This window comes from Nycticebus coucang, chromosome 6, assembly GCF_027406575.1.
Source record: "Nycticebus coucang isolate mNycCou1 chromosome 6, mNycCou1.pri, whole genome shotgun sequence".
NCBI classification, from domain to species: Eukaryota; Metazoa; Chordata; class Mammalia; order Primates; family Lorisidae; genus Nycticebus; species Nycticebus coucang.
In genome coordinates, this window is record NC_069785.1 from 129,265,653 (window position 1) to 129,288,163 (window position 22,511).

The following is a 22,511-nucleotide window of genomic DNA, read 5'->3' on the forward strand; positions in this document are numbered from 1 at the left end:
TTGGGACAACTATATTGAAATAACTTGCAGCTTTCCAGACAATTCCTTGCTCTCTCCCTTGCTAAGAACTGTGGCTTTTTTCTGCTTTTTATAAAACCTGCGGCTGCCACGTCCACTGATTCCACCACCATGTCCATAAACACTCCGATAGGCATTGCCTGAAATTCTTCCACCAAAACTTCCCCCTTTCATGGGTCCATAATTTGATCACTGTGGTTCACTATAATTTCCACCACCAAAATTTCCTCCTTCATTGTGACTATCATATATTCCACCACCACCACCCACATATCCCCCACTTTGGATATATCACCAACATCATAATCACCACTATCACTTCCTGTCTAACTACCTCTGCTGTCACCATAGCCTCCTCTTCCCTCAAATTCTCCACCATAGCCAAAATTACCTCCACCAAAGCTTCCTTTACCACCCATAAAACTGCCAGATCCCCCTCCACGACTTTTTCATGTTCCAGCAGACCCCATCTCTTGTTTAGAAGGACTTTTTCACTTCACTATACATTAATATTATAGTACTTCTGACCAATTTTATCAACTGTATCATGATCATCAAAAGTTACAAAAGTGAATCCTCTTTTTTCCGTTCTGCCTGTCTTCTATAATTTAACACTAGAAAGTTCATAAATATCATTTGCCACATTAACAGGTTTTAAAAGGCCTCTCACTAGATGCCAAAAAAAAAAAGCATTTGTAAACTTTAATCCTTAAGCTTTTAAGGATTAAATCTCTTTTTGTAGTTGTTGTTAGAGAAAATCATTTTATTGAACAGTAGGGACCACAGTGGGTCCATAAAGGGCCAGAAGTAAAGGAACCTATGAGCCGCAGGGGGTGTTGCTTGACTTTTTCCATATCATTCCTGCTTCGCCTAGCAGTCCCCCTGGGTCTTTCCATTCTGCCGCCTGAGACCCCAGGCAGAAGGCTCTCCTGCTGTGGAGTAGCCATGCTTTTCCTCTTCCAGTTTCAAGAAGCCTAATCTTTCTTGGTTTATGCTGGGTGTTGCTGGCAATGACTCAAGGCAGGAACTCATCTGTAGACCAGGCCCCTGCTGGGCTGCTCTGAACACTCTCTCTGCACCTGACTCCTCAGCTAGCAGAGGGCAAACTTTTCTTTCTTCTGCCTAAGAAGGAACTCTAGAGGATTGAGTAGAGGAAATTGCATGTTCTTCCAGGCCAGCGTCAGCCCTGAAATGTTCAAAGCAGTGTCAGTTTCTAAGGCTCCTTGCCTAGGGCCAGTTAGGATGGAAGGGGCTTTTTGCTGAGGGAGGCTTAGGCAGAATGGCTGAAATTGTATCTTCAGTGGTGGACAGATGTCTCGGGAAGCTCAGCATTTCTCTGTTCTGTAGAGTGGCTCAGCCAGCAAGGTTTTTCTGGGACTGCCTCCTGCCACTAGGCTGCAAGCATGGAATTTTGGAGCTAGGGCAACTTGACTCTTTGTCTGCCTCCATCATAGTCTGACTTATCTTGGGAGCCTGCTGCTTCTTAGGAGCCAGGCTGGGAACTCTGGGGGCTGGCTTCTCTGCTTCGGCCTTTGCTGGTGTGGGCAAAGGAGCATCTCCGTGGAGCCGGTAGCCGCCAACCAAGCAGTACGTCTCCCCATGCCAGCCCACCTGTGCTTCTCCATACCCTCGGTAGAGGACATGGTAGTAACCATGGAGAGGAGAAGTGGGAGGCAGCGGTGCTAGAAAGAAAACCAGGACAGATCAATCACTCTCACTTTATACACTGTGCCATCAGCTGTCCTTTCATGTCTCTCCCTGTATCTGGCTGAAGCCTTCTCATCTCCTTGGCATCCCAAACACTGCCCTGGCCTAACACCTCTCTGAGTTCCCTAGAGATGGGACCCTGGCTGCCAAAGCAAAGCCCTGGAGCCTGTGGCAGCAGCAGGCCAGGATATCCTTCCCATTCTCAGAAAGAACAGGAGAACCTCAAAATAATTGCAACCAACACCCCATCAGTCTTTCCTTCTCACAACCAAGGAAATATTCTTAAGGTCTGTCACTTCTGAGGATTTCATGGAAGTGGTTTTCAAGATTTGGAAAAAAAGATCGAATATAAATCAGGTGGCAGCACCTCTTGGGCCTGGGTCATACTGCCTGTTTCAACCCCTGACCTCTAGCCCTCTGAGACGTTTGTCTAGATTTTCTAATACTTTCTAAAGGCCAAATGCTGAAGCAGAGTGACTGGGAGGGTCAGAGCCAGACTCTGAGCACCAAGTCTGGGCTGAAGGAGCCTTCCCACGTCTACCCACCCTCCCGGGACACCACTCCCCTCGGCTCTCCATCTTCCCAGCTACCTTTGCCCCACCACTCAGCAGCTCTGATGGGGCTGTGTCTTCATGACACCACAATAAAGTTGCCTGGTTCTGAAGGGCAGGTTCATGAGCGTCTGTCAGCAGCTCTTACCCAAACTGCTCCATTTATCACTTGCCAATAAAAACACATTTGGCTTTTGCTAAGAGTTCAATGAAGAAAGGGTTTGACTGGAAGCATCTTATAGGTCAAAAGGAAAGACCCAATTTAGAAAGATGAGAAGCTTTATGAACACTGCTCAGAGATGACATTTCACTTGCCCTCAGCAGTGAGCGGGACCACTGTGGGTCCCTGAGCCCATCGGTATTGCTTATGGCTAGAGAAGGTCTGGAGTGGAGGGCAAGCCAAAAAATGGCAGCCAGGTGAAGTTGTATATATGCCAGTGCCTCCTGTACAGATAGATGCCCAGCCTTGGCCTACCTGCAGTGCAGCCCTCCCAGGGGACAGAGGATAAGTTAGAGTTAATATAGAAGATCCGGTCAGACATTCTCTCTCAGGCAACCAAACAGATTGGTATCTCGTAGAGAAATGATAGAGAACTTTCCCCAAGGGCACCACATTTCCATAGCTACCCTACCATGGAAACTGAGAAGGCCTGTGAGGTCGTCACCACCCGGTGAGGTCACATAAGCAACCTGTGAGTCAAGGAGAAGCCTTCAGGCCCTTAGAGTTTGGGGGAGGAGAGTAGAGCAGAGGAAGAGAGAAACCCTGCCTAGACCCTCACATTTGGACTCCCCACCAATGCCCTAGTCAAATACTACCCTCCCTGTGAAGCCCATGTATGGGTTGGCACAGACAGCCCCAGTGATCCCAGGAGCGCAAGAGACACCCAAGATTCTACATGTCTTTTCTTCCTGATAGCACTTGATTTAGAGTAAAGCCTCACTTCCAAAATCACCCAATCACAGCTCAAATCCCATAATAAATTATTTCTAATAAAGCCCTTATTGAGTCACTCCATGGTTCCCCAAGGTGTGTCCTCTCCCATGCTACAAGGAGTAATAAACACAACTTTTTCAACAAGTGTGTCCTGGTGGTCTTTGGCTGGCGAACACTGACAGGCCCAACACGGAGAACAGTAACTGATTTCCCCTTCTTCCTGGACATGTGAGCAGAAGGTTAAATATCTACATTAGCAGCCTTTGAAATGTCCAGCTGGGCAATGTTGGTCTAGAAGTGCCCCATAGTGTTGAGAAAGTGGAGAAAATGTCAGGTTGAAAGTATTATATGGTATTTTTTTTTTAATCAATCCAGTTATTTAATCAGTCGTGCCCACATAATGAAACTGCCATTAATACCCCTAGCAATAAGGTTTGGAGAGCTTCCAGGTTGGTGAACACATTGAGGTACCAGGAGGGTGGCGGGTGGCGTGCCAGGCAGAACGCGGAACCTTCATGCCCCTTCCCCTCTACCTTGCTCTATGCGTGTCTTCCTCCGGCTGCTCTTGAGTTGTACACTTTATAATTAACCAGTAAACCTAAATAGTGTTTCCCTGAGTTCTATCAGCTATTCTAGTAAATTATCAAACTTGACAAGGTCATCATGGGAACCTCCAATTATCCGGTGACAGTCTGGGACTTGCAGATTGCATCTTGTGAGGGTAGTCTTGCGGCAGTGTTCCTGTGGCTCACCTTCTGATCATCTCTGAGCTACCAGTGAATGTGTGGACTCAGGAAGCCAGCGTGGTCAGTACTCCCCAGTCACCTGCATCATGGTGTTGTGGTTCTTGAGCATTTCCTTACTGAGATCAGCATCAGAAGATACACTGATGTCCCCAAAAGATAGGGTGATGTTGGCCAAAAGAAGAAGTCTACTTTTCCACAGTCATCTAATGGATATGATTGACATTTGCCACGTGCCAGTTTCTTACCATGCCAGTTCCAGGCATTGAGGACTCAGCGGGGAGTCACACACAACTGTCTGTACTCCACAGATCTTACCTTCTTGGAGGAGAAGACAGACAGTGAACAGTAAGTAAGAAGGAAACAGAAGTTTTCTGGGCAGCGCCTGTGGCTCAAGGGAGTAGGGTGCCGGCCCCATATACCGGAGGTGGCAGGTTCAAACCTAGCCCCAGGTATTAGACGGTATTAATGGGACCAGGGATTAGGGAACAGAAGCTGTGCCAGTGAAATGGCCTCAGGACAATTTTTGTAGCAGTTAAGACGAGGTCATTACTATTTCCTCTTTTGACTCAGTTCTACCCTCCCCTTCACCCCCTCCCCCCTCTATTGGCATCCTGGAACAAAGATGAGAGTTTGGAGGTTGGAACTGAGCAGACTCAAGCAAAGGGGGTGGGAGGGTGGGGGATGGAAGAGGCAAAAGAGTGAGGTCTCAAGGCCAGGCAGAATGCCTCAGAGTGGTTGGGACTGGCTGTGGCTGTGTTGGTCAGGGAAGAGTGCTATTTTAGAGCATTCAAGGGTTAACCAACTGGTACCTAGTGTTTTCACAGCACTTTCACATCCGCAGTTTATAAACCTCATGCAGATAATTTATAGATGAGAGTGGAGCTCAGAAAGGGTATGTGACTTACTCAAGGTCTCTGCCAATAAGAGGTAGAAGCAGGATCTCAACCTCAGGGTAACTGACTTCAAATCCCATGTGACTTTGTCCCTTTTACTCCACCAGCTTGGCCGCTGGCTGCATCTTCAAAGAACACACAACAGAAAGCCTGAGAAGGCAGAAGCCAGAGGTAAAAAAAAATTTCTTCAGGACTGCGCCTGTGGCTCAACAGAGTAGGGCGCTGGTCCCATATGTCGGAGGTGGTGGGTTCAAACCCAGCCCCGGGCCCCCCCCAAAAAAAAAGAAAGAAAAGAAAAGAAAAGTAATTTCTTCTGCAGGGTCATTCAGGTGGGTACCAGATACTTTTCCTCTCTCCTCGCTCTTACAAGCAGCAAAAGAGGAGTTAAAAACACCAAGCCCTAAAACTAGGGAAAGGAAGGTAGCCACAGCCCCAGAGGACAGCCCCCTGAAATAACAACTGGAGGCGGCTCCCATGTAGTCACATCGTCCCTGTGACTCATTCTGTCGGCTTTTCCTTAGTTTGTGGAAATGACACAATCAGGATGCCGGTGGGACAGGTTGTTGGAAATGAGCACTACTGTCTCTGGGAGTCATCCAGACCTACCTCGCTGTTGGGAAGTCCCCTTGGCTGTCACTGCATGAATCCCTTAGTCCCTGGATGCCTGGACTGAGTGAAGAGAAGGAATCCTAATGTCCTACAGGAATAGCTCAGAGTAATTGACCAGCAGTCTTCCATTCCTAGCACTTGGCTCTCCGGAGTCTGGGAGCGGGGAGCAGGGAGTGGCTGTGCTGAAGGTGATCTCTAAGTGTGGTGCATATGACCATGGGGCAGGGCCTGTTCCTCAGGCTACCAGAGCCTCTGTCCTGGAGCTACACATTGGCACCTCTCCTTACTGTCTAACCCGTCCATGCTCACTCAGCTGAGGTCAGGACTGGCTAGCTGATAAATGAGAATTGCTTTGGGATTTTCCTTCTTTCCTCCTGAGGGAAACTTATACCACCTTTCTGGGCTTGTAGAGATTTGCATAAAATCAAGTTTGCATTGAAAAATTAGCAGAGTCTGGACACGGTGACTCATCCCTGTAATCCTAGCATTCTAGGAGGCTAAGGCTGAAGGATCCCTTCAGCTCAGGAGTTTGAGACCAGCCAGAGCAAAAGCAAGACCCTGTCTTTGCTAAAAATAAAAAAATTAGCTGGGCATTGTGGCGATGCCTATAGTCCCAGCTACTCAGGAGGCTGAGGCAGGAAGGTCACTTGAGCCCAGGGGTTTGAGGTTACTGTGAGCTATGATGCCACAGCACTCTACCCAGAGTGAGACTCTGTCTCAAAAACAAGAACAACAAAATCATTAGCAGAGAATTTGGTTAGATATAAAAGCAGAAGAAACTAGAGGAGGACTGCTGGTGGCAACATTTTGGGGGAGCTGGTAGTCAAGGGATCAGACACTCTTGGAGACTCTGTACCTGGGAAATCCCAGGTTGGCTGTATGTGCAGGAAATCCACCCATCCCACCCCATCCTTTCCTGTCTCATCCTTAATTAACTTCAGTGTCCGTATGAAGATTCCCTTTATCCCTCTGGCCCCTCAGATGCTTGGCCCCATAAACTCCGCTCCACTTGGCCTGCCATACATACACCCATGCTCAAGTCAGGGACATTGTTGGCACCCCTAGTGCCTCCACATCTGAAAACCCAAACTTTATTCCCCGCCTCTCACTCCTGTCCTTCCAGCTCCATCACTCTTACAACTTTCACTCTGTCTGTTCTTTCTTTACCCCATGAAACCCCGCAGTTTCTAGAGACTCTGGTGTTCTCTGATTCTATCTTAGTCTCGGTGTGGGTTTGAGGCAAAGAGGAGGAGGACAGGAGGAGGCCTTGCACTTGATAGGCTGTCAGGGCTGTGGTTAGCCCTGCAACCCATTTGGGAAGGGGGAGGAAGGGAGGGCGTCAGCTGGGGCAGGGGCCCTGCAGAGAAGTGGCCCTGGAACAATTGGGAACAAAGGCTGGATACTCTTCCGCTGAGCCCCAGAGCCTGGCCTTGGCCTTCCGGGAACAGCTTCAGGAAATGGCTGAGATTCCACATTTGGAAGGAAGAGACCTGTAAACAGAAGCTGAGCTCTGACAGGGGAGAGCAGCCTCTCTGTAGGCTGGGGGTGGGTAGTGGGGACAGCAGGGTGAGAGGTGACACTGCAGGCTCAGGAGCTGCAAGGCCTGTCTGCTACAGACATAGACGCAGGGTCTCAGCACTGGAAAGATTCCCTCCACCTTTCCAGGGTCTGGACAATATCCTTGCTGAGGAAAATATCCCTGCTGAGGACATTTGCATAGTTTCAAATGGGGTATGCCTAAAAATAAATTTAAAAAACACTGACTAGCCTTTACTGCTCATTTATAATGTGCCAGACATTGAATACACTAAGTGGTTTTATCAGTACTCCAGTTCTCAAGGTAGGAACTACTATAATTAGTCCCATTTTACAGGGAAGGAAACTGATGGGGTTACTTAAGTAAGGCCTCCACAGAAGCTATTTCATCCATCTCTAAGCTGAATATGGACATACCCTGTGTGAATCTGCTAGCATGGCCCAGAGGCTCTGAGTCCTTCCTATTTCCACACTACCTTGGCTCAAATCTATCTGTTCCTGGGGAAGGGGACTGTGGGATGACAGCCTACTCCTGCCCCTTCCATGCTGCCTGTCCAGCCCACAGCCCGACTGCCTTCCGTCCTCCACTCCTCCATGCTGTGTCCTGAGACTTCACCTCGGGGTTTCCATTCTACTCTAGCAGGTGACCTCCAGGAAGGAAAGGGAGAAGGATCGGGACCAAAGGGTAAGATTTAAATAGAGTTTTAGGGCTAAAGCATTACGACTATGGTTGGAGTTACGGCTAATGTGAGGATTTCCTTTAAGAGGTCTCAGACCAGATCATAAGGTGAACCTTAGGGCTGAAGTTAGGGCTGGGGCGATGGCTTCAGGGCCAAGGTCAGATAGTTTCTCGCCTCTGGTCTCCTCCCAGTTCTCCAAGGCACTGAGGGCCAGGCAGGAAGCATCGGTTTCCTCAAAGCTGCTTCCCTCCTAGGGCAGTCTCGGTCACAAACAACCACCAGCACCCCACCCCGCCCCTCCTTCCCTCTTGGCTGTGAGCTCAGAGCAGCAAGACAGAGCGCCTGGGACGAGGACAGAGGCCCGAGAGCGGCCATGGGCTCTGGAGGACGGAGCCTCTCAGGGGCCGGGCAGCTTCTGCCCCTCCTGCTCCTGCTTTTCACTGGTGAGTGTGGCCCCCCTTCCTGGTCCATGCTCCCTCGCTCCAAGGCCCGGTCAGGGCAGGAGAGGCTCACTGGGTCCTTTGCTTCCATTTTGCAGCCGGGGGTACCATGGGTGATGATGGTGACAATGATGGTGATGACAATGGTGTGTACGTGTGTGCATACTCATGACACAGAGAGAGCAAGAGAGGGAGAGCCAGGCGAGCCTCGGCCTGAGTGCTGTGCACATAGACCCTCTCCCCTCCCACTCCCTGTCGGCTGGTTATTTGCCCTTCACTAGTACAGGCTATCAGCAAACTTGCACACACAGAAAAGAGATGAGGCAAGGGCAGGGATTTGGGGCCTCGCTGGTGGTCAGACGGGGCTCTGCTGTCTTTCCCTCCCTCCCAGGAGGCATGGCTCAGGACTCCCCACCCCAGATCCTAGTCCACCCCCAGGACCAGCTGCTCCAGGGCTCTGGCCCCGCCAGGATGAGCTGCCGAGCCTCAGGCCAGCCGCCTCCTACCATCCGCTGGCTGCGGAATGGGCAGCCCTTGAGTATGGTGCCCCCAGACCCACATCACCTGCTACCTGATGGAACCCTCCTGCTGCTGCGGCCTCCCACCCAGGGACACGCCCACGATGACCAGGCCCTACCCAAAGACCTGGGCATCTACACCTGTGAGGCCAGCAACCGCCTAGGCACGGCAGTCAGCCAAGGCGCTCGGCTGTCTGTGGCTGGTGAGACTTGGGGGCGGACCCGGGTTGGGGGGGGTGCAAACTTGGGCTGAGATATCAGGTTGAGGGAAGTTCGAGGGGATGACTGTGAGCAAGCAGAGGCCTGGGCTGGGAGACTCAGGAGGGAGACCTGGGTTGAGGTAGCCCTGGACGCAAAACCTGGGAGGTGCAAAGCACAACGGGGCAAGTGTGGTAGAGGAGGGGATGGGAGGCTGGGCCCTGCTCCCCGTCAACCCTTCATCCTCCTAATAGTCCTCCGGGAGGATTTCCAGATCCAGCCTCAGGACACAGTGGCCCTGGTGGGTGAGCAGGTGATTCTGGAATGTGGGCCACCCTGGGGCCACCCAGAGCCCACGGTTTCATGGTGGAAAGATGGGAAACCCCTAGCCCTCCACCCGGGGCAGCACACAGTAAGTGTACCCTTCCCCCACATGACTGAACACAACTTGAGGGACTGGACTGCCCTCTAGCCCCACAGCCCCTGGAAGAATTTAAGGAGGGGAGTGTAGGGAGGTCTCAGCTTCCCTCCAGACTCTGAGACCCTCCCCACATGGGAGACTTCACAGTGCACCTGGCCTGATAGGTGTCCAGGGGTTCCCTGCTGATGGCAAGAGCAGAGAAGAATGATGAAGGGACCTATATGTGTGTGGCCACCAACAACGCAGGACAGCGGGAGAGCCGAGCAGCCAGGGTATCTGTCCAGGGTAAGGGCAGGGGGTCAGGTCAGCTAAAGTCCAGGCTAGCTGGGGAGCTCCAGTTAGGGGGATGTGTTCTGGTTTGGGCTGGGGTTAGGTTGTGTGGACCTCAGCCTGGAGAAAAGGGTCAGAGGGGCGGGGGCCTCATGTAGGGGAAGGTTCCCCTGTGCTAGAGTAAAAATAGGTATGCTCCAGCCCTGGGACTCTGGGAGTCTGGCTGGGGGATGTTCCCCTCCTCAGTTCCATCATTCTGGCCTGTGGGCTCCATGCCAGCCGTGTGCTCCTCACAGAGCCTCTGGAGCTTCTGGCCGTGCGCATCCAGCTGGAAAACGTGACGCTGCTGAAGCCGGACCCTGCAAAGAGCCCAAAGCCTGGGCCTGCCGTGTGGCTCAGCTGGAAGGTGAGGCCAGATCCTAAGGGTATGAGTGGGTCCACAGCTGAGCAGAGGTTGGCCATGAGCTCCCTGACTCCCTGCCCTTCCTTCCACCTCTTCCCCAGGTGAGTGGCCCTGCTGCCCCTGCTCAGTCTTACACAGCCTTGTTCAGGGCCCAGACTGCTGGAGGAGACCAGGGAGCTCCCTGGGCAGAGGCACTGCTTGCCGGCTGGCAGAGCGCAGAGCTTGGGGGCCTCCACTGGGGCCAAGACTATGAGTTCAAAGTGAGACCATCCTCCGGCCGGGCTCGGGGCCCTGACAGCAACGTGCTGCTCCTGAGGCTGCCAGAACAAGGTCAGGGACTGACTGATCCCCCCAGAGCTCAACAATATCCCCTCTACCTCCTTTTTGTTTGGGGGCCCCTAGACTGTCCCACTCCAGTCTGGGAGGGAGAGTGGGTTCTACTGAACTTGCTTCTGTCCTGGTCAGGCACGCAGACTGGGGGGCTTGACAATTGGGGCTCTGTGTCCACCATTCCAGAATTATTCCCTAGACTCCTTTTCCTCAGCATCCCTTATAGCCTCCCTTCTTCCCCTCCAGTGCCCAGTGCCCCACCCCAGGAGGTGACCCTAAAACCTGGCAATGGCAGTGTCCTTGTGAGCTGGGTTCCACCACCTGCTGAAAACCACAATGGCATCATCCGTGGCTACCAGGTACCCCGCACAAGCTGACACAGCTCCACCTCCCTAGTCGTACCAGGGGCTCTTTTCTCCCTGGAATCTTGCATAGCCTTGTTCTGGGCACTGAGAATGCCTGTGTAGAGAAGCAAAGGAAACTTACATTTGTTGAGCCAGGACCTACTCTCTTCTAGGCCCTGCCAAACGCTTTACCTCCACGATTCATTTCACCTCCCCTCACAGTCTACCCTAGTCCCCGATTTACAGACTTGGAAAGTGAGGCTAAAGTAACAAGTAAAAGAGACAAAACAGGAAACAAGCCAGCCTGTATGTGACTCTAAGAGTGTGGCTCCTGGACCAGCCACCCGGGAACTTATTAGGAAGGCACAGCCTGCTCAATCGGAAACTCCCAGCAAGCTGTGTTTTAGCAAGCCTCCAGGTGATTCTGGAGCCTGCCGAATGGCACAGCCACTGGTCTTAGGCGTATTCTGGCAGATTGCGTTTGTCCTTCTTCTGTTGGTCTAAAGAGAAGTCTCTCTCCCTGAATAGAAGACAGGGGAAAAGGAAGTGTGGGTGCATTATAGGTGCTCCAGGATAGATGGCCAGAAAGGTCGACCACATTCTCAGAGTCTGACTGCAGATTATGGGTACAGCTGCTGGGATGCCTAGAGTGGCTGCTCACCTTTGTTGTGCCTCAGGTCTGGAGCCTGGGCAACACCTCCCTGCCCCCAGCCAACTGGACTGTCGTGGGACAGCAGACCCAGCTGGAAATCGCCACCCACATGCCAGGCTCCTACTGTGTGCAAGTGGCTGCAGTCACAGGTGCTGGGGCTGGGGAGCCCAGTAGCCCTGTGTGCCTCCTTTTAGGTGAGGGCAGTGCCCAGAGGCCTCAGCCACACCCTCACCCCCCATGCTCACCTTCCAGCTCCTCCTGCTTGTCTGTGGGCCCCTCACTGCCTCACTTGCCCCTTTGCCTGAGCTCTGCATCCCACACAGGGCAGGCCATGGAGCGAGCCACCCGAGAACCCAGTGAGCCTGGTCTCTGGACCATGGAGCAGCTGAGGGCCTTGCTGAGGCGGCCAGAGATCATTGCCAGCAGCGGTGTTATTCTCTGGCTGCTGCTGCTGGGCACTGCTTTGTGTATCCACCGCCGGCGCCGAGCTGCAGTGCACCTGGGCCCAGGTGAGGATTGAGGGAAACCCCAAGATGGTCAGGCCTCTCCTGGGTTCAGCCATAACACTGTGGGGTCTTTAGATATCTGGACAGGTGATGGGGGCTCTGGATTTAGCCTTCCTCCTCCCTTCTTCCAGGTCTGTACAGGTACACCAGTGAGGACGCTATCCTAAAACACAGGTGAGAGATGAAAGTGGCCAGAGATGGGGGAGTAGGGGGACCCAGGGGCAGTGGGGCTAGGACAGATAATTGAATGGGGTGCTAATCAGTGTGCTAGACAGTTTGAGACCCTAGAACTTGAATCTCTCCCGAGCTCCAAGTGAGTGTTCCTTTCTTTTTCATTAATGTTTCTATCATACCACTTGACAGGCGAGTAAACAGAGACTCATAAAATTTAAGTGACTTTGCTCAAGGCTGCACAACTAGTAGCTGGCCTCCTGAACCCCTAATCCAGTGCTCTTGTCAGCCACCTCTCATTAACGCACACCACCGGCTCCTGCTTTCTTACCTGCTGAGTAGAGAAGAAGCCCTTGACCAGCTCTAGGGTCTAATGTTCTCTGTACTTTGCATTCAGTAAATCTGGGCTCTTTCCTGCACCCACGGCTCCAGCAGAGGGCGTTCAGCCCCTACATCATAGATTTTTCCTCTTTGTTCTCAAAACCAGGGCCAGACTGCAGGCACTTCTGCTCCAAGTGGGATTAGCTGCCAGAGCAAGTCTGTGAGACTAAGAAAGAGCACATCCTTTTTTCTCCTGTTGGCTGAGTTTTACACGAAATAACCATTTTATCTCTCTGCCTGCTTTCTTGGCTCTTTGTCGTGTTAGAATTTCCTCTGAGAGGCTTCACACTCCAGGTCTGTATCTATCAACAGACGTTATCAAGCACCTACTATGTGCCAGATACATCCAGGCCTAGGGTTGCCATTTTGCTGTCAGATTCTCAGCTCAGAGTAAGATTCCAAGCTGGCTGGCGTTGTGTTCCTGAGTTTTTCTGTGCTCAATGGCTTCTCTCTTTTAGCTACCTGCTAGGCTTTGTCTGCTCTGCCCTGAACTTTCTCTGGCTCCCCTTCGACCTTCTCCCTTATCCTTGAGGGAGATGCATTCTGGTTTATTTGTTCCCTTGGAGTAGTCTCCATATGCCAGGAATGCTCAGCAGCACGAGCATGAGATTATGTGAGTACAATCCTGTGTTAGCAGCGGAAGCCTGTACAAGATACACAGAGCGGGTCAGGGAGAGAGAGTAAGCACTTTGGGGAGCCATCGAAGGTTTTAATCAGAGAACTGGCTGTTCTTAAAGGATTGCTCAGGCCAGCATCCATGCAGCAAGCTACTGCTCTGCCAGCTGAGCGATCTCTCATTTCCTCATTTAAACTCACAGCACCAGCCTTGATTGTGGAAAACCTTATCGTTGCTGTTGCCGTTTTACAGATGAGGAAACTAGGGCTTAGAGAGGCTAAATGATTTCCTTATCTAGGTTTGCACAGCTAAGCTGTGGCAGATAGGGATTTTCAAACCAGGTTTGTCTGGCTCCAGATCTGATCTTTGCAGCTCAGCATACACAGCTGTTCCTCATTAATACCTCATAGCTCTGGCCAACTTGGAGTTCCCTTGACTCCAGGAAGGGGTGCTGAGTTTGGGACACCAGGTCAGAGATCTTCAGGAGTCTGTGAAGGGCTGCAAAACTCTGCAGCCATCTCCTCAACCCCTTCTGCTACTCTTGGAGCTAGGGGTCTCGGCCAATTAAGTTCTCAATTTCCCTATGTCTCCAAACCTCACCCCCACCTCTCCACTGCCCCAGAATGGAAAACAGCGACTCCCCCTGGCTGGCAGACACTTGGCGTTCCACCTCTGGCTCCCGGGACCTGAGCAGCAGCAGCAGCCTCAACAGTCGGCTGGGCGTGGACCCGCGGGACCCAGGAGATAGTCGTCGCTCCTGTGAGCATGCCCAGTCGGGACGTGGGCCTGGCTGGGGTGCAGGGATCCCAGGGCTGGAGAGTGAGATGTGTTCACCATAATTCCTCCTGATGTTTTTATCACAGTGATCTCCTGGGACCCCCGAAGCCCTGGCGTGCCCCTGCTTCCAGACACCAGCACTTTTTATGGCTCCCTCATTGCTGAGCTGCCCGCCAGCTCCCCAGCCCGCCCGAGCCCCCAGGCCCCAGCTGTCAGGCGCTTCCCACCCCAGCTGGCCCGGCTCTCCAGTCCCTGGCCCAGTTCAGACAGCCCCTGCAGCCACAGGGGACTCTCTTCTCCACACCTGTGTCTGGCCCCCGCACAGGCTTGCGAGGCCAAGAGGAAGCAGGGTAAGGATAGGGAGGCTGGACATAGCCTGAACTGGTAATGGGAGGGCCCAGGAGTGGGAATGTGGGGGGAAAGAGGCCTGTTGGCCTCAAAGCCAGGGGTGGGCTGCAGGACCCAGCAGTTTCCATTCTCCTGTCTGGGGACCGATCACTCAGCTAGGAGTATGCGCATCTCAGATCAAATGAGATAAGCTACAGCCAAATCAACTTTGCAAACATTTAATAAGCACCACTGCATGCCAGACTCAGGGGACCAAAGTGATACCAAACACAGCCCTTGCCTTCTGAGGTTGTCTAACAAAAGTGTTGATGAGCATTCAAGTGATGCCAGTGCCTGGCAGAATGTGACTGGTACTGGCACAAAGCTTCAGGCTCCCATGAGCCCGTCTCCTTGTGCACTAGTACAGGTGTGCTTGGGCACCGACCCACGTGATTCACTTCTCAGAGAAGAATGGGTATTTCTTTCTACACAGATTTCTCTCCTGTCTTCCAGCTGTTGTTTGCTTTGACTTGCCAGAGAGAAATAAGCATGGCCTCCATTTCTTGAACAAATGCTATGTGCTTGATCAGTGTTCTTCAACCTTTTTTATCTCATGGCACACTTGAACCTACAGTTAAACTTCCATTCATACTTAAATTATGTTGATGGAAAAAAAGAGTAAAAAAAAAAAGAAGAATATACTTACTGTGCTTTGGACTTTTGTTTTTGTTTCGTTTTGTTTTTTGAGACAGAGTCTCACTTTGTGCCCAGGGTAGAATGCTGTGGCATCCTATCTTACAGCAACCTTAAACTTTGGGACTCAAAAGATCCTCTTGCCTCAGCCTCACAAGTAGCTGGGACTACAGGTGTGTACCACCATGCCTGGCTAGTTTTTCTATTTTTAGTACAGATGTGGTCTCACTCTTGCTCAGCCTAGTCTCAAACTTCTGAGCTCAAGTGTTCCACCCACCTTGGCCTTCTCCCAGAGTGTTAGTATTACAGGAGAGAGCCACTGTGCCCAGGCTGAACTTCTTTTGAAAACAATTTAATTAGTGATCTTTATAAATGTTCACGGCACATCTAAGGTCCTCTCATAGCTCCCTCTTTGAAAATCACTGCACGAAGTGCTTTGCTTATATTTGTTATTTCACTGAACTCTCACCTAGGTATTATTTCTCAAATTTTATGGAGATGAAAGAGGGTTGGGATGCTTAGGTAGCTTGTTTAAAATTTCACAAGTAATAAGCCACAGAACTCAAATTTGAAGTCGAGATGGCTCTGAAGTCTACTCTGGATATCTCAGCTCTCTTGGAAAATCCTATTCTCTCTCTGTGCTCCCCTGTTCTAGTGTTCAAAACCCTGGCTTGCACACTACCTGTCATCCTCATGACCCTCCTGTACTGATTAATAAGACCTAGCAAATGTTCTACAGGCGATTCTTTTTTGTAAGTGAATGCAATCCAACTTTTATTCACAATATTCACAATAGTTACAAAATTACCTGGAATTTTGTGACTCTAAATGTTAGCAAAGCTAGCATTCTTGCCAACTTTGCTTCAGAGCGTTTGTATTATAAATCCTCAGTGATAATGAAAAATCAGCTCGGTGGCACCTGTGGCTTAGTGGGTAGGGGGCCAGCCCCATATACCAAGGGTGGTGGGTTCGAAACCAGCCCTGGCCAAAGTGCAACAGAAAAGTAGCCAGGCATTCTGGCTCAGTAGGGGAGCGATAAAGTGAGACTCTGTTTCTTAAAAAAAAAAAAAACAGCTAAAAAGAGGTTGAATAAGTCTCATTTAAAAAAAAGAAAAATGGCCTTTGGCTCAGGGTCTGTAGCTCAAGTGGCTAAGGCACCAGCCACATACACCAGAGCTGGCGGGTTCGAATCCAGCTTGGGCCTGCCAAACAATGACAACTACAACCAAAAAATAGCCAGGGGTTGTGGCGGGTGCCTATAATCCCAGCTATTCGGGAGGCTGAGGCAAGAGAATCACTTAAGTCCAGGAGTTGGAGGTTGCTGTGAGCTGTGACGCCACGGCACTCTACCCAGAGTGATAGCTTGAGGCTCTTTCAAAAATAAAAACAAACAAACAAACAAAAAAAAAAAACGGCCTTTGCATGTAGAATGATGCTGACTTTTACAGAGTGTATAGCCCCTGTTAGAACATAATACTATGGGGAAAGGCGAGTGGTTTTCTACAGCCAGTTCTTAAGAAGGGTTCCAATTCTGAAATGAGGCTTCCTAATCTGTGGTTTAGGCCTTCACTTCATCTCCCATTTCTTCCTCACCTCTGCCCCATCTCACCACAGCCCCAGGTTAGAGCAATTGCAATGATTCTCCTTGGCTGGTAACACCTGATGTCCCACCTCTGGCTCCCAGGACTTTGGCAGCAGCAAGAAGATCATGCCATTATCTTGTCCTGAGCTATGGAGTTCATTCTTCTGCTGTCACCTCATCCAAAGGCAGATGTTTCTTTTTTTTAAACCATCAGGCTCTCTCAGTCTCCCCTCTTCCTTTAACCTTATAGTTCCTTTTTCTTATTATTTGACCTCAGTTGGGTTTTTTTCTCTAGTACTCATAACTGCACCTGTTATATTCAAGTGTGCCCAATGAGATTTGATCTTTCACCTTAATGATAACTAAATAACTTCCTTCCTTCCTTCCTTTCTTCCTTCCTTCCTTCCTTCCTTCCTTCTTCTCGTCCTCCTCCTCTTTCTCTCTCTCTCCCCTCCCCCAACAGGGTGTCACTCTGTTGCCCGGGCTGGAGTGCAGTGGCATCATCATAGCTCACTGTAACCTCAAACTCCTGGGCTCTAGTAATCCTCCTGCCTCTACCTCCCAAGTAGCTAGGACTATAGGTGCATGACATGACACCTGGCTCATTTTTCTATTTTTGTAGAGATGAGGTCTTGTTCTTGCTCAGGCTGGTCTTGAACTCCTGGCCTCAAGGAATCTTCCTGTCTCAGCCTCCCAAGTGTTGGGATTACAGATGTAAGCCACCATGCCCAGCCTAGTTTATTCAAATAGCCTTGAAACTAAAGTCCAAGTAACTTCAAGCGAGGCAGGAGGAATCCTTTTGTTACCAGGGTCCCTTAGAGGAAATGAAATGGATTAGGGTAAATATGGCCTTTTCCAGGCCTGGCTTTTTCTCTTCCTTTTCTACTCAGAAGCCAACTTGTGCTCATATTTCTGAGCATTATTAAGGAGCCAGGCACAAGACAAGACAAAATTGATGATGGCAGAGTTAGAGAACTAACCGGAAATCGTCCCCCCAACTCTGTTGTTCACACAAAAATTAAGGGAAATGGATAAAAACTAAAGCAGACAAAGTACAAAAGGAACTTTGATGGAAAACGTTTAGTCACTGTAGGAGCCGGGCACAGTGGCTCACACCTGTAATCCTAGCACTCTGGGAGGCCAAGGCAGGTGGACCAGCTTGAGCAAGAGCAAAACCCTGTTTCTACTAAAAATAGGGAAAAAAAGCTAGCTGGGCAGGGCAGCGGGCACCTGTAGGAACACACAGGCTGAATTGAATCACAGGCTGAAGATAGAACCTACAGTTGGGGTCTGAAAGCCCTGCCCCCAACCACTGATTCTTTGCTTTGCAGAGCTGCACCAAGTCAACAGCTCCCCGCTGCTCCCAGCCAGCCGCCCCATGGAGCTGCAGGCCTGGGAGTTGGGAAATAGAGGCTCCAAGAACCTTTCCCAAAGCCCAGGTGAGGGGGGCATCCTTGAGAGGGAAGGTGGGGCGTAAGGCCCTTCTGATGGGCTTCTCCTCCTGTCCTTGGGGAGGCTGGGTGGATGGGGGTAGGGTAGGGTAGAACCTGAGGGTGCTGGATGGGCAGGCGGGCTAGCTGGGCTCTGGGACTGATGGGGACTCTACTGTTCTCATGCCCAGGCCACCATTCCCCAGCAGCTGTGCCCCGAGCTCTGGTTGCCTGGCGGGCTCTGGGACTGCAGCTCCGTAGTTCCTCAAATGAGCTGGTTACTCGCCCTCTCCCTCCAGCACCCCTTTCTCCTGGCGGAACCCCCACTCAGAGTCAACAGACCCAGTAAGAGGGCAGAGGTTCAGGAGGCAGGAGTGCGAGGTTGGGTGTGAGGGGAGTGTGGGGAGGACTGGCTGGACAAGAACTTGAAGAGCATCACTGACCATGCTGCCATTGTCTCTGCCCCCGATCAGGCACCAAACTCTATCCTCTGTCCCGCTGCCAGCAGCCCCCATTCCTATCCTTAGCCCCAATGGCACCTCCAGCCCCCAGGCCTCTTCCCTCTCTGGCCCCAGCCCAGCTTCTAGTCGCCTGTCCAGCTCTTCACTGTCCTCCCTGGGTGAGGATCAGGACAGTGTGCTGACGCCTGAGGAGGTGGCCCTGTGCCTGGAACTCAGTGAGGGTGAGGAGACCCCCAGGTGAGTAGCCTCCAGAGTGTGCTTATCTCTCCCCATCCCGCCCTTCCTCCCCCGCAGTGCCTGCTCCCGCACTACCTACCCACCCTCACCATTGCTGCCCCCCTTTTTGCCTCTTTCTAGGAACAGTGTCTCTCCTGTACCAAGGGCTCCTTCACCCCCCACCACCTATGGGTACATCAGTGTCCCAACAGCCTCAGAGCTAGCAGACATGGGCAGGACAGGAGGAGGGGTGGGGTCTGGAGTGGGGAGCTTATTCCCACCTCGGCCCTGCCCTACCCCCACCCCCAGTGAGGGCTCCTTGGCCAACGGTTGGGGTTCAGCCTCAGAGGACAATGCCCCCAGTGCCAGAGCCAGCCTTGTTAGCTCCTCTGATGGCTCCTTCCTCGCTGATGCCCACTTTGCCCGTGCCCTGGCAGTGGCTGTGGATAGCTTTGGTTTTGGTCTGGAGCCCAGAGAGTCAGACTGTGTCTTCACAGGTAAGTGAGATCATCCCACCTTATTCCTCATCCCCAGCCCTCAGAGTGGTCACAACTACTATAAGATGCCCCTCTACTCCCCAAGCCAGAGACAAGTCTTCTCAAAGACTCATCTTTTTATCATTATTGTTAGAACAGCTAGTTGGTATTAAACAACTACACATCCAATGTGCTTTATACACATTGAATATTAACAACTCTCTGAGGAATATTCTTTATTTCTCTTTTCCAAATGAGGAAACTGTAAGATAGGTTTATTAACTTGCCTGAGGTCACCCACAGAACAAGAGCAAATTGTCTAATTCTAAAGGCTCAAGGCAGCCAACTGTAGGTGCATCCCCGACCTCCAGAATTCTCCTGGTGCCCAGATATTGGTCTCCAGGAAACATTGCTTCTGCCTGTTCCACCTTTTCCTCTTGCCCTGTTCACGGCTGGGGCTAGGGAGCCATTAGACTCACCCCTGCTGTGTCCCGCAGAGAGGGACCATTGTCTCCATGTCTGCAGAAGGTAGCTGAGGGCTCCCTTCCCCACACACCCTGTCAGATCCCCCACACCCATCTTACTAACCCTAACTCTAACCTGTGTCCTCAAGAAGAACCAGGATTGAGGCCTGTGGCACATGGGAGAGCAAGGGTTATCCAGGACAGATATGCTCATGATGGAGGGAAAAGAAGGATGCCCAGGGAATGAGAGCGTGAAGGGAGGGTAAATAGATAGCCATAGCTGGACAGGATGACACAGTTTGAGCTCTTTTAAGGAAACCAGTGGACCCCAGGGGATGTGGCCACTGAGTTGGGGTTAGATTATGTTTGGGGCTGGGTATATGCCCTAAACTCATCCTAGTCAATCTGTCTTAAACTAGTCCCTAGAGGCTGAAGGTGAACCCCCATAAATACCTCTACTCTCCCTGACAGATGCCTCATCACCTCCCTCTCCACGAGATGACCTCTTCCTGACCCCTACCTTCTCCCTTCCCCTGTGGGAGTGGAGGCCAGACTGGCTGGAGGACATGGAGGTCAACCGTACCCAGCGGCTGAGAAGGGGACTGCCTCCCTGGCCCCCTGACTCTCGGATTTCTCCCCAGAAAAGTCATTTCAGCTGTCCTGTGCCCAAGGCTGGTGGTAAGTGTCTGTCTGCCTGGCTAATGTGGCCATCATGACCAGAAGGGTTCTGGAGAGAAGCCAATAGGAAGCCCAGGGCTGGCAGGACTGTGAAGGAACAGGAAGATAACCCTACTCTCCCTCAGCTTCCTCCATAGATTCCTCGTGAACTGTGTTCCTGAGACTGTCAAGAAGAGAATCAAAACCACCTCTGCCGTCTGCCCACAAGGCCTGGGCTGTGGCATGTGGGTCTTGGCCTGTGCTTATCTGCACTTGGTGGTTCACCTTCCCTGGCCTCCAGGACAGTTCTCCTTCCAAGATTGTGAAAACAAATGAAAGCAAAACAAAGTAAGAATGAGGCAGACCTGGAGGCCTCAGGGAGCAAAGCATACCTCCATCTGACTCCCAGATGTTGCTTTGCTCCTCTGTCTACCCACTTCCACAACCAGCTTGTTTTGGCCAAAGGAGCAACCCTGTCTCCTGCTTTCCCCACCCACTTGGATCACAGAAGTGGGGGAGCCATCTTCATAGAGGATGATGATGACAGTGACTGGTGGGAGAGAGCTGTGGAGGAAGGACCTTCTCAGAGCCTTCTCTCAGTCTTACCTGGGCCCCTTCTCTAGAGACAAGCTCTACCGCTTCCCATCCACAGCATGTAAAGGAAATATGGAAGAATGCCATTGAGACAGTGAGGCCCTACCTCATGCCAAGGCAAAAGTTCAAGGCTGGGACTAGGGAGGAAGCTGGAGGAAGGGAGGTATGAGAATGGGAGACAAAAACACCCTAATCATATTGTTGTCACTATGAGCTTGAGAAATCTGATATCATAAAACTGTAAAGACTTGAGTGCTTTGAGATCATTCCCTAGGGCACCATTTGGGGAGGAGGGAGAGATAGCAAGAGTTGCCTGAGTTAGGGATTACTCATTCAGTGATACTCAGGGAGTGTCACTTATTTCTGTTCTGCAATTGGAGAGAGGATGATGTTCATCCACTAGATTTTAAGCAGAATCTAGGAAAAGAGGAGGCGGGGGTATTTCGGGGTCTGCTGGTCCTGGCAACTTATACTGAGGAGACAACTGCTTTCAGCTGTCCCAGATGGTTTCTTAAAATAGACGAAGTAATTAAATTCCAAAAAAGGTAGAACCACCTGCAATGGTTGGCTAGTGAACACCTTTCAAACAAAACAACAGAAAAGAGATGGGACCTTGGGGCAGGACTTCCAGGGCCTGAGCCACAAAACTCCACCCGAGGGCAGGCAGGTCTGTGTCTTTCTTACCTCCACAGAAACGTCAGAGGGGATTCCACAGTTATACAAGTTAGGAACTAGGTGTAGTTTGCTACAGAACATGACCAAGGCCACAGGAAGATTCCTTTAGGGAGGGCCCAGCAGAACCCAGCAATTCTTCTTGGAGGCCACTTAAATTCAGGGGCTGAGTGAGGCAGGACTAGAGGGCCTGGGCACTTCCTGGCTGCATTAATCAGGCCAGCTTGGGCTGGATTTTCATGGTCTCTGCAGGAGGAATCAGTATTCCCATATACACATCCGTTCCTCTCTATTGCTTTTCCATTTTTAGATTTTGTTTTTCTCTTAGCTTCCTGGTAAAATTATTTTTGAATATATATATATATATATATATATTTTTTTTTTTTTTTTTTTTCTTTTGGCCGGGGCTGGGTTTGAACCCGCCACCTCCGACATATGGGACCGGCGCCCTACTCCTTGAGCCACAGGCACCACCCATATTTTTGAAAATATTCTAACCCTATCTGCCAGACTGAAGGGGAAAGAGGGATTTGTACACAGTTAGGTCAAAGTGGCAGGAGAGGGCAAGACCCGGGCTTCTAGAGAAGGTATGCCCCAGAGTCTAGGACAGGCATGAGCCCAGGATGGAGCAAGTGAGAAGGAAGCAAAACCCCAGCTAGGCAGTGAGTGGGCGAGCTGTCAGGGGGGTGGCTGGTGGGAACTATGGCGTTCATGGCCAAAAGTTTTAACAGTCCCACGGTAGCCAACCCAATCGCATGCCCTCTGTAAGGGAATCAGGAGGTCTAATAAAACATGCTCTTCCTTCCTCCCTGGGGTTTCCCTCATGAGCTCCTCCTGTCTTTGAATTTATAATTATTTTTATTTTGAGGGTCATGTTTCCTTACAGGAAAGTACAGACCCCAGAGGAGGCCATTATTCTCCAAAGGTGGGACAAGGTTCTCATTATTGGCCATTCAAAAAGTCTCTGTGGATGTAACTGGGGGACGGTGGGCTTCAGCTCCTTGGGGTGCAGCATAGGTCAGTTCTCCTAGCACCTGTCTTCACCTAGTGCTTTTGGCCAAGTTCAAAGGGAAGCAGAGCTACCAGCGTGCATCAACAGAGAGGTCTTCACAGTGCCTTTCTTCTTGACATCCTGCCCAAAACCAAACTAGGCCAGGGCTCTGATCAGATTCTTTTTTTATTGTTTTGTTTTTTATAATACAAATAGTCTTCAGTTAGAAAAAGATGGAAAGAGAAAA

The 22,511-nt window shown here is 50.9% G+C and overlaps 2 protein-coding genes across 5 annotated transcripts; one reads left to right on the top strand and one right to left on the bottom strand.

Moving 5' to 3' along the window:
* Positions 1-1,053: 1,053 nt before the first annotated feature.
* On the bottom strand, positions 1,054-2,948 carry LOC128589042 (DPEP2 neighbor protein). Its single transcript, XM_053595909.1, has 2 exons — positions 2,752-2,948; positions 1,054-1,700 (listed from the first exon to the last, which is right to left on the bottom strand). The coding sequence occupies exons 1-2, from the start codon at positions 2,816-2,818 to the stop codon at positions 1,372-1,374; spliced, it is 396 nt and encodes a 131-aa protein (XP_053451884.1). The 5' UTR covers positions 2,819-2,948; the 3' UTR covers positions 1,054-1,371.
* A 4,973-nt stretch (positions 2,949-7,921) lies between these two features.
* ROBO4 (roundabout guidance receptor 4) lies at positions 7,922-20,851 on the top strand. Of its 4 annotated transcripts, XM_053594381.1 has the most exons (19): positions 7,985-8,117; positions 8,213-8,260; positions 8,506-8,835; positions 9,085-9,242; positions 9,416-9,536; positions 9,818-9,927; positions 10,026-10,254; positions 10,501-10,613; positions 11,276-11,444; positions 11,574-11,759; positions 11,888-11,930; positions 13,547-13,683; positions 13,788-14,051; positions 17,635-17,742; positions 17,925-18,078; positions 18,207-18,431; positions 18,552-18,907; positions 19,822-20,028; positions 20,154-20,851. In XM_053594381.1, exons 1-19 carry the CDS (start codon positions 8,048-8,050, stop codon positions 20,174-20,176), a joined length of 3,051 nt encoding a protein of 1,016 aa, XP_053450356.1. In that variant the 5' UTR covers positions 7,985-8,047; the 3' UTR covers positions 20,177-20,851. The 4 variants fall into 4 exon arrangements, with proteins under 4 accessions (XP_053450357.1, XP_053450356.1, XP_053450354.1 ...); XM_053594382.1 differs by lacking the exon at positions 8,213-8,260 and having other exon boundaries at positions 7,922-8,117; XM_053594379.1 differs by having other exon boundaries at positions 8,017-8,117; positions 8,213-8,835.
* The last annotated feature ends 1,660 nt before the right edge of the window (positions 20,852-22,511 follow it).

Coding starts and splice junctions, on each gene's coding strand:
- LOC128589042 (XM_053595909.1), bottom strand. CDS start 2,818: ATGTCTGACCGGATCTTCTATATTAACTCTAACTTATCCTCTGTCCCC. Junction 1,701..2,751: donor CTGGGAGGGCTGCACTGCAG/GTAGGCCAAGGC, acceptor TTTTCTTTCTAG/CACCGCTGCCTCCCACTTCT.
- ROBO4 (XM_053594379.1), top strand. CDS start 8,283: ATGACACAGAGAGAGCAAGAGAGGGAGAGCCAGGCGAGCCTCGGCCTG. Junction 11,760..11,887: donor TGCAGTGCACCTGGGCCCAG/GTGAGGATTGAG, acceptor CCCTTCTTCCAG/GTCTGTACAGGTACACCAGT. Junction 13,684..13,787: donor AGGAGATAGTCGTCGCTCCT/GTGAGCATGCCC, acceptor TTTTTATCACAG/TGATCTCCTGGGACCCCCGA.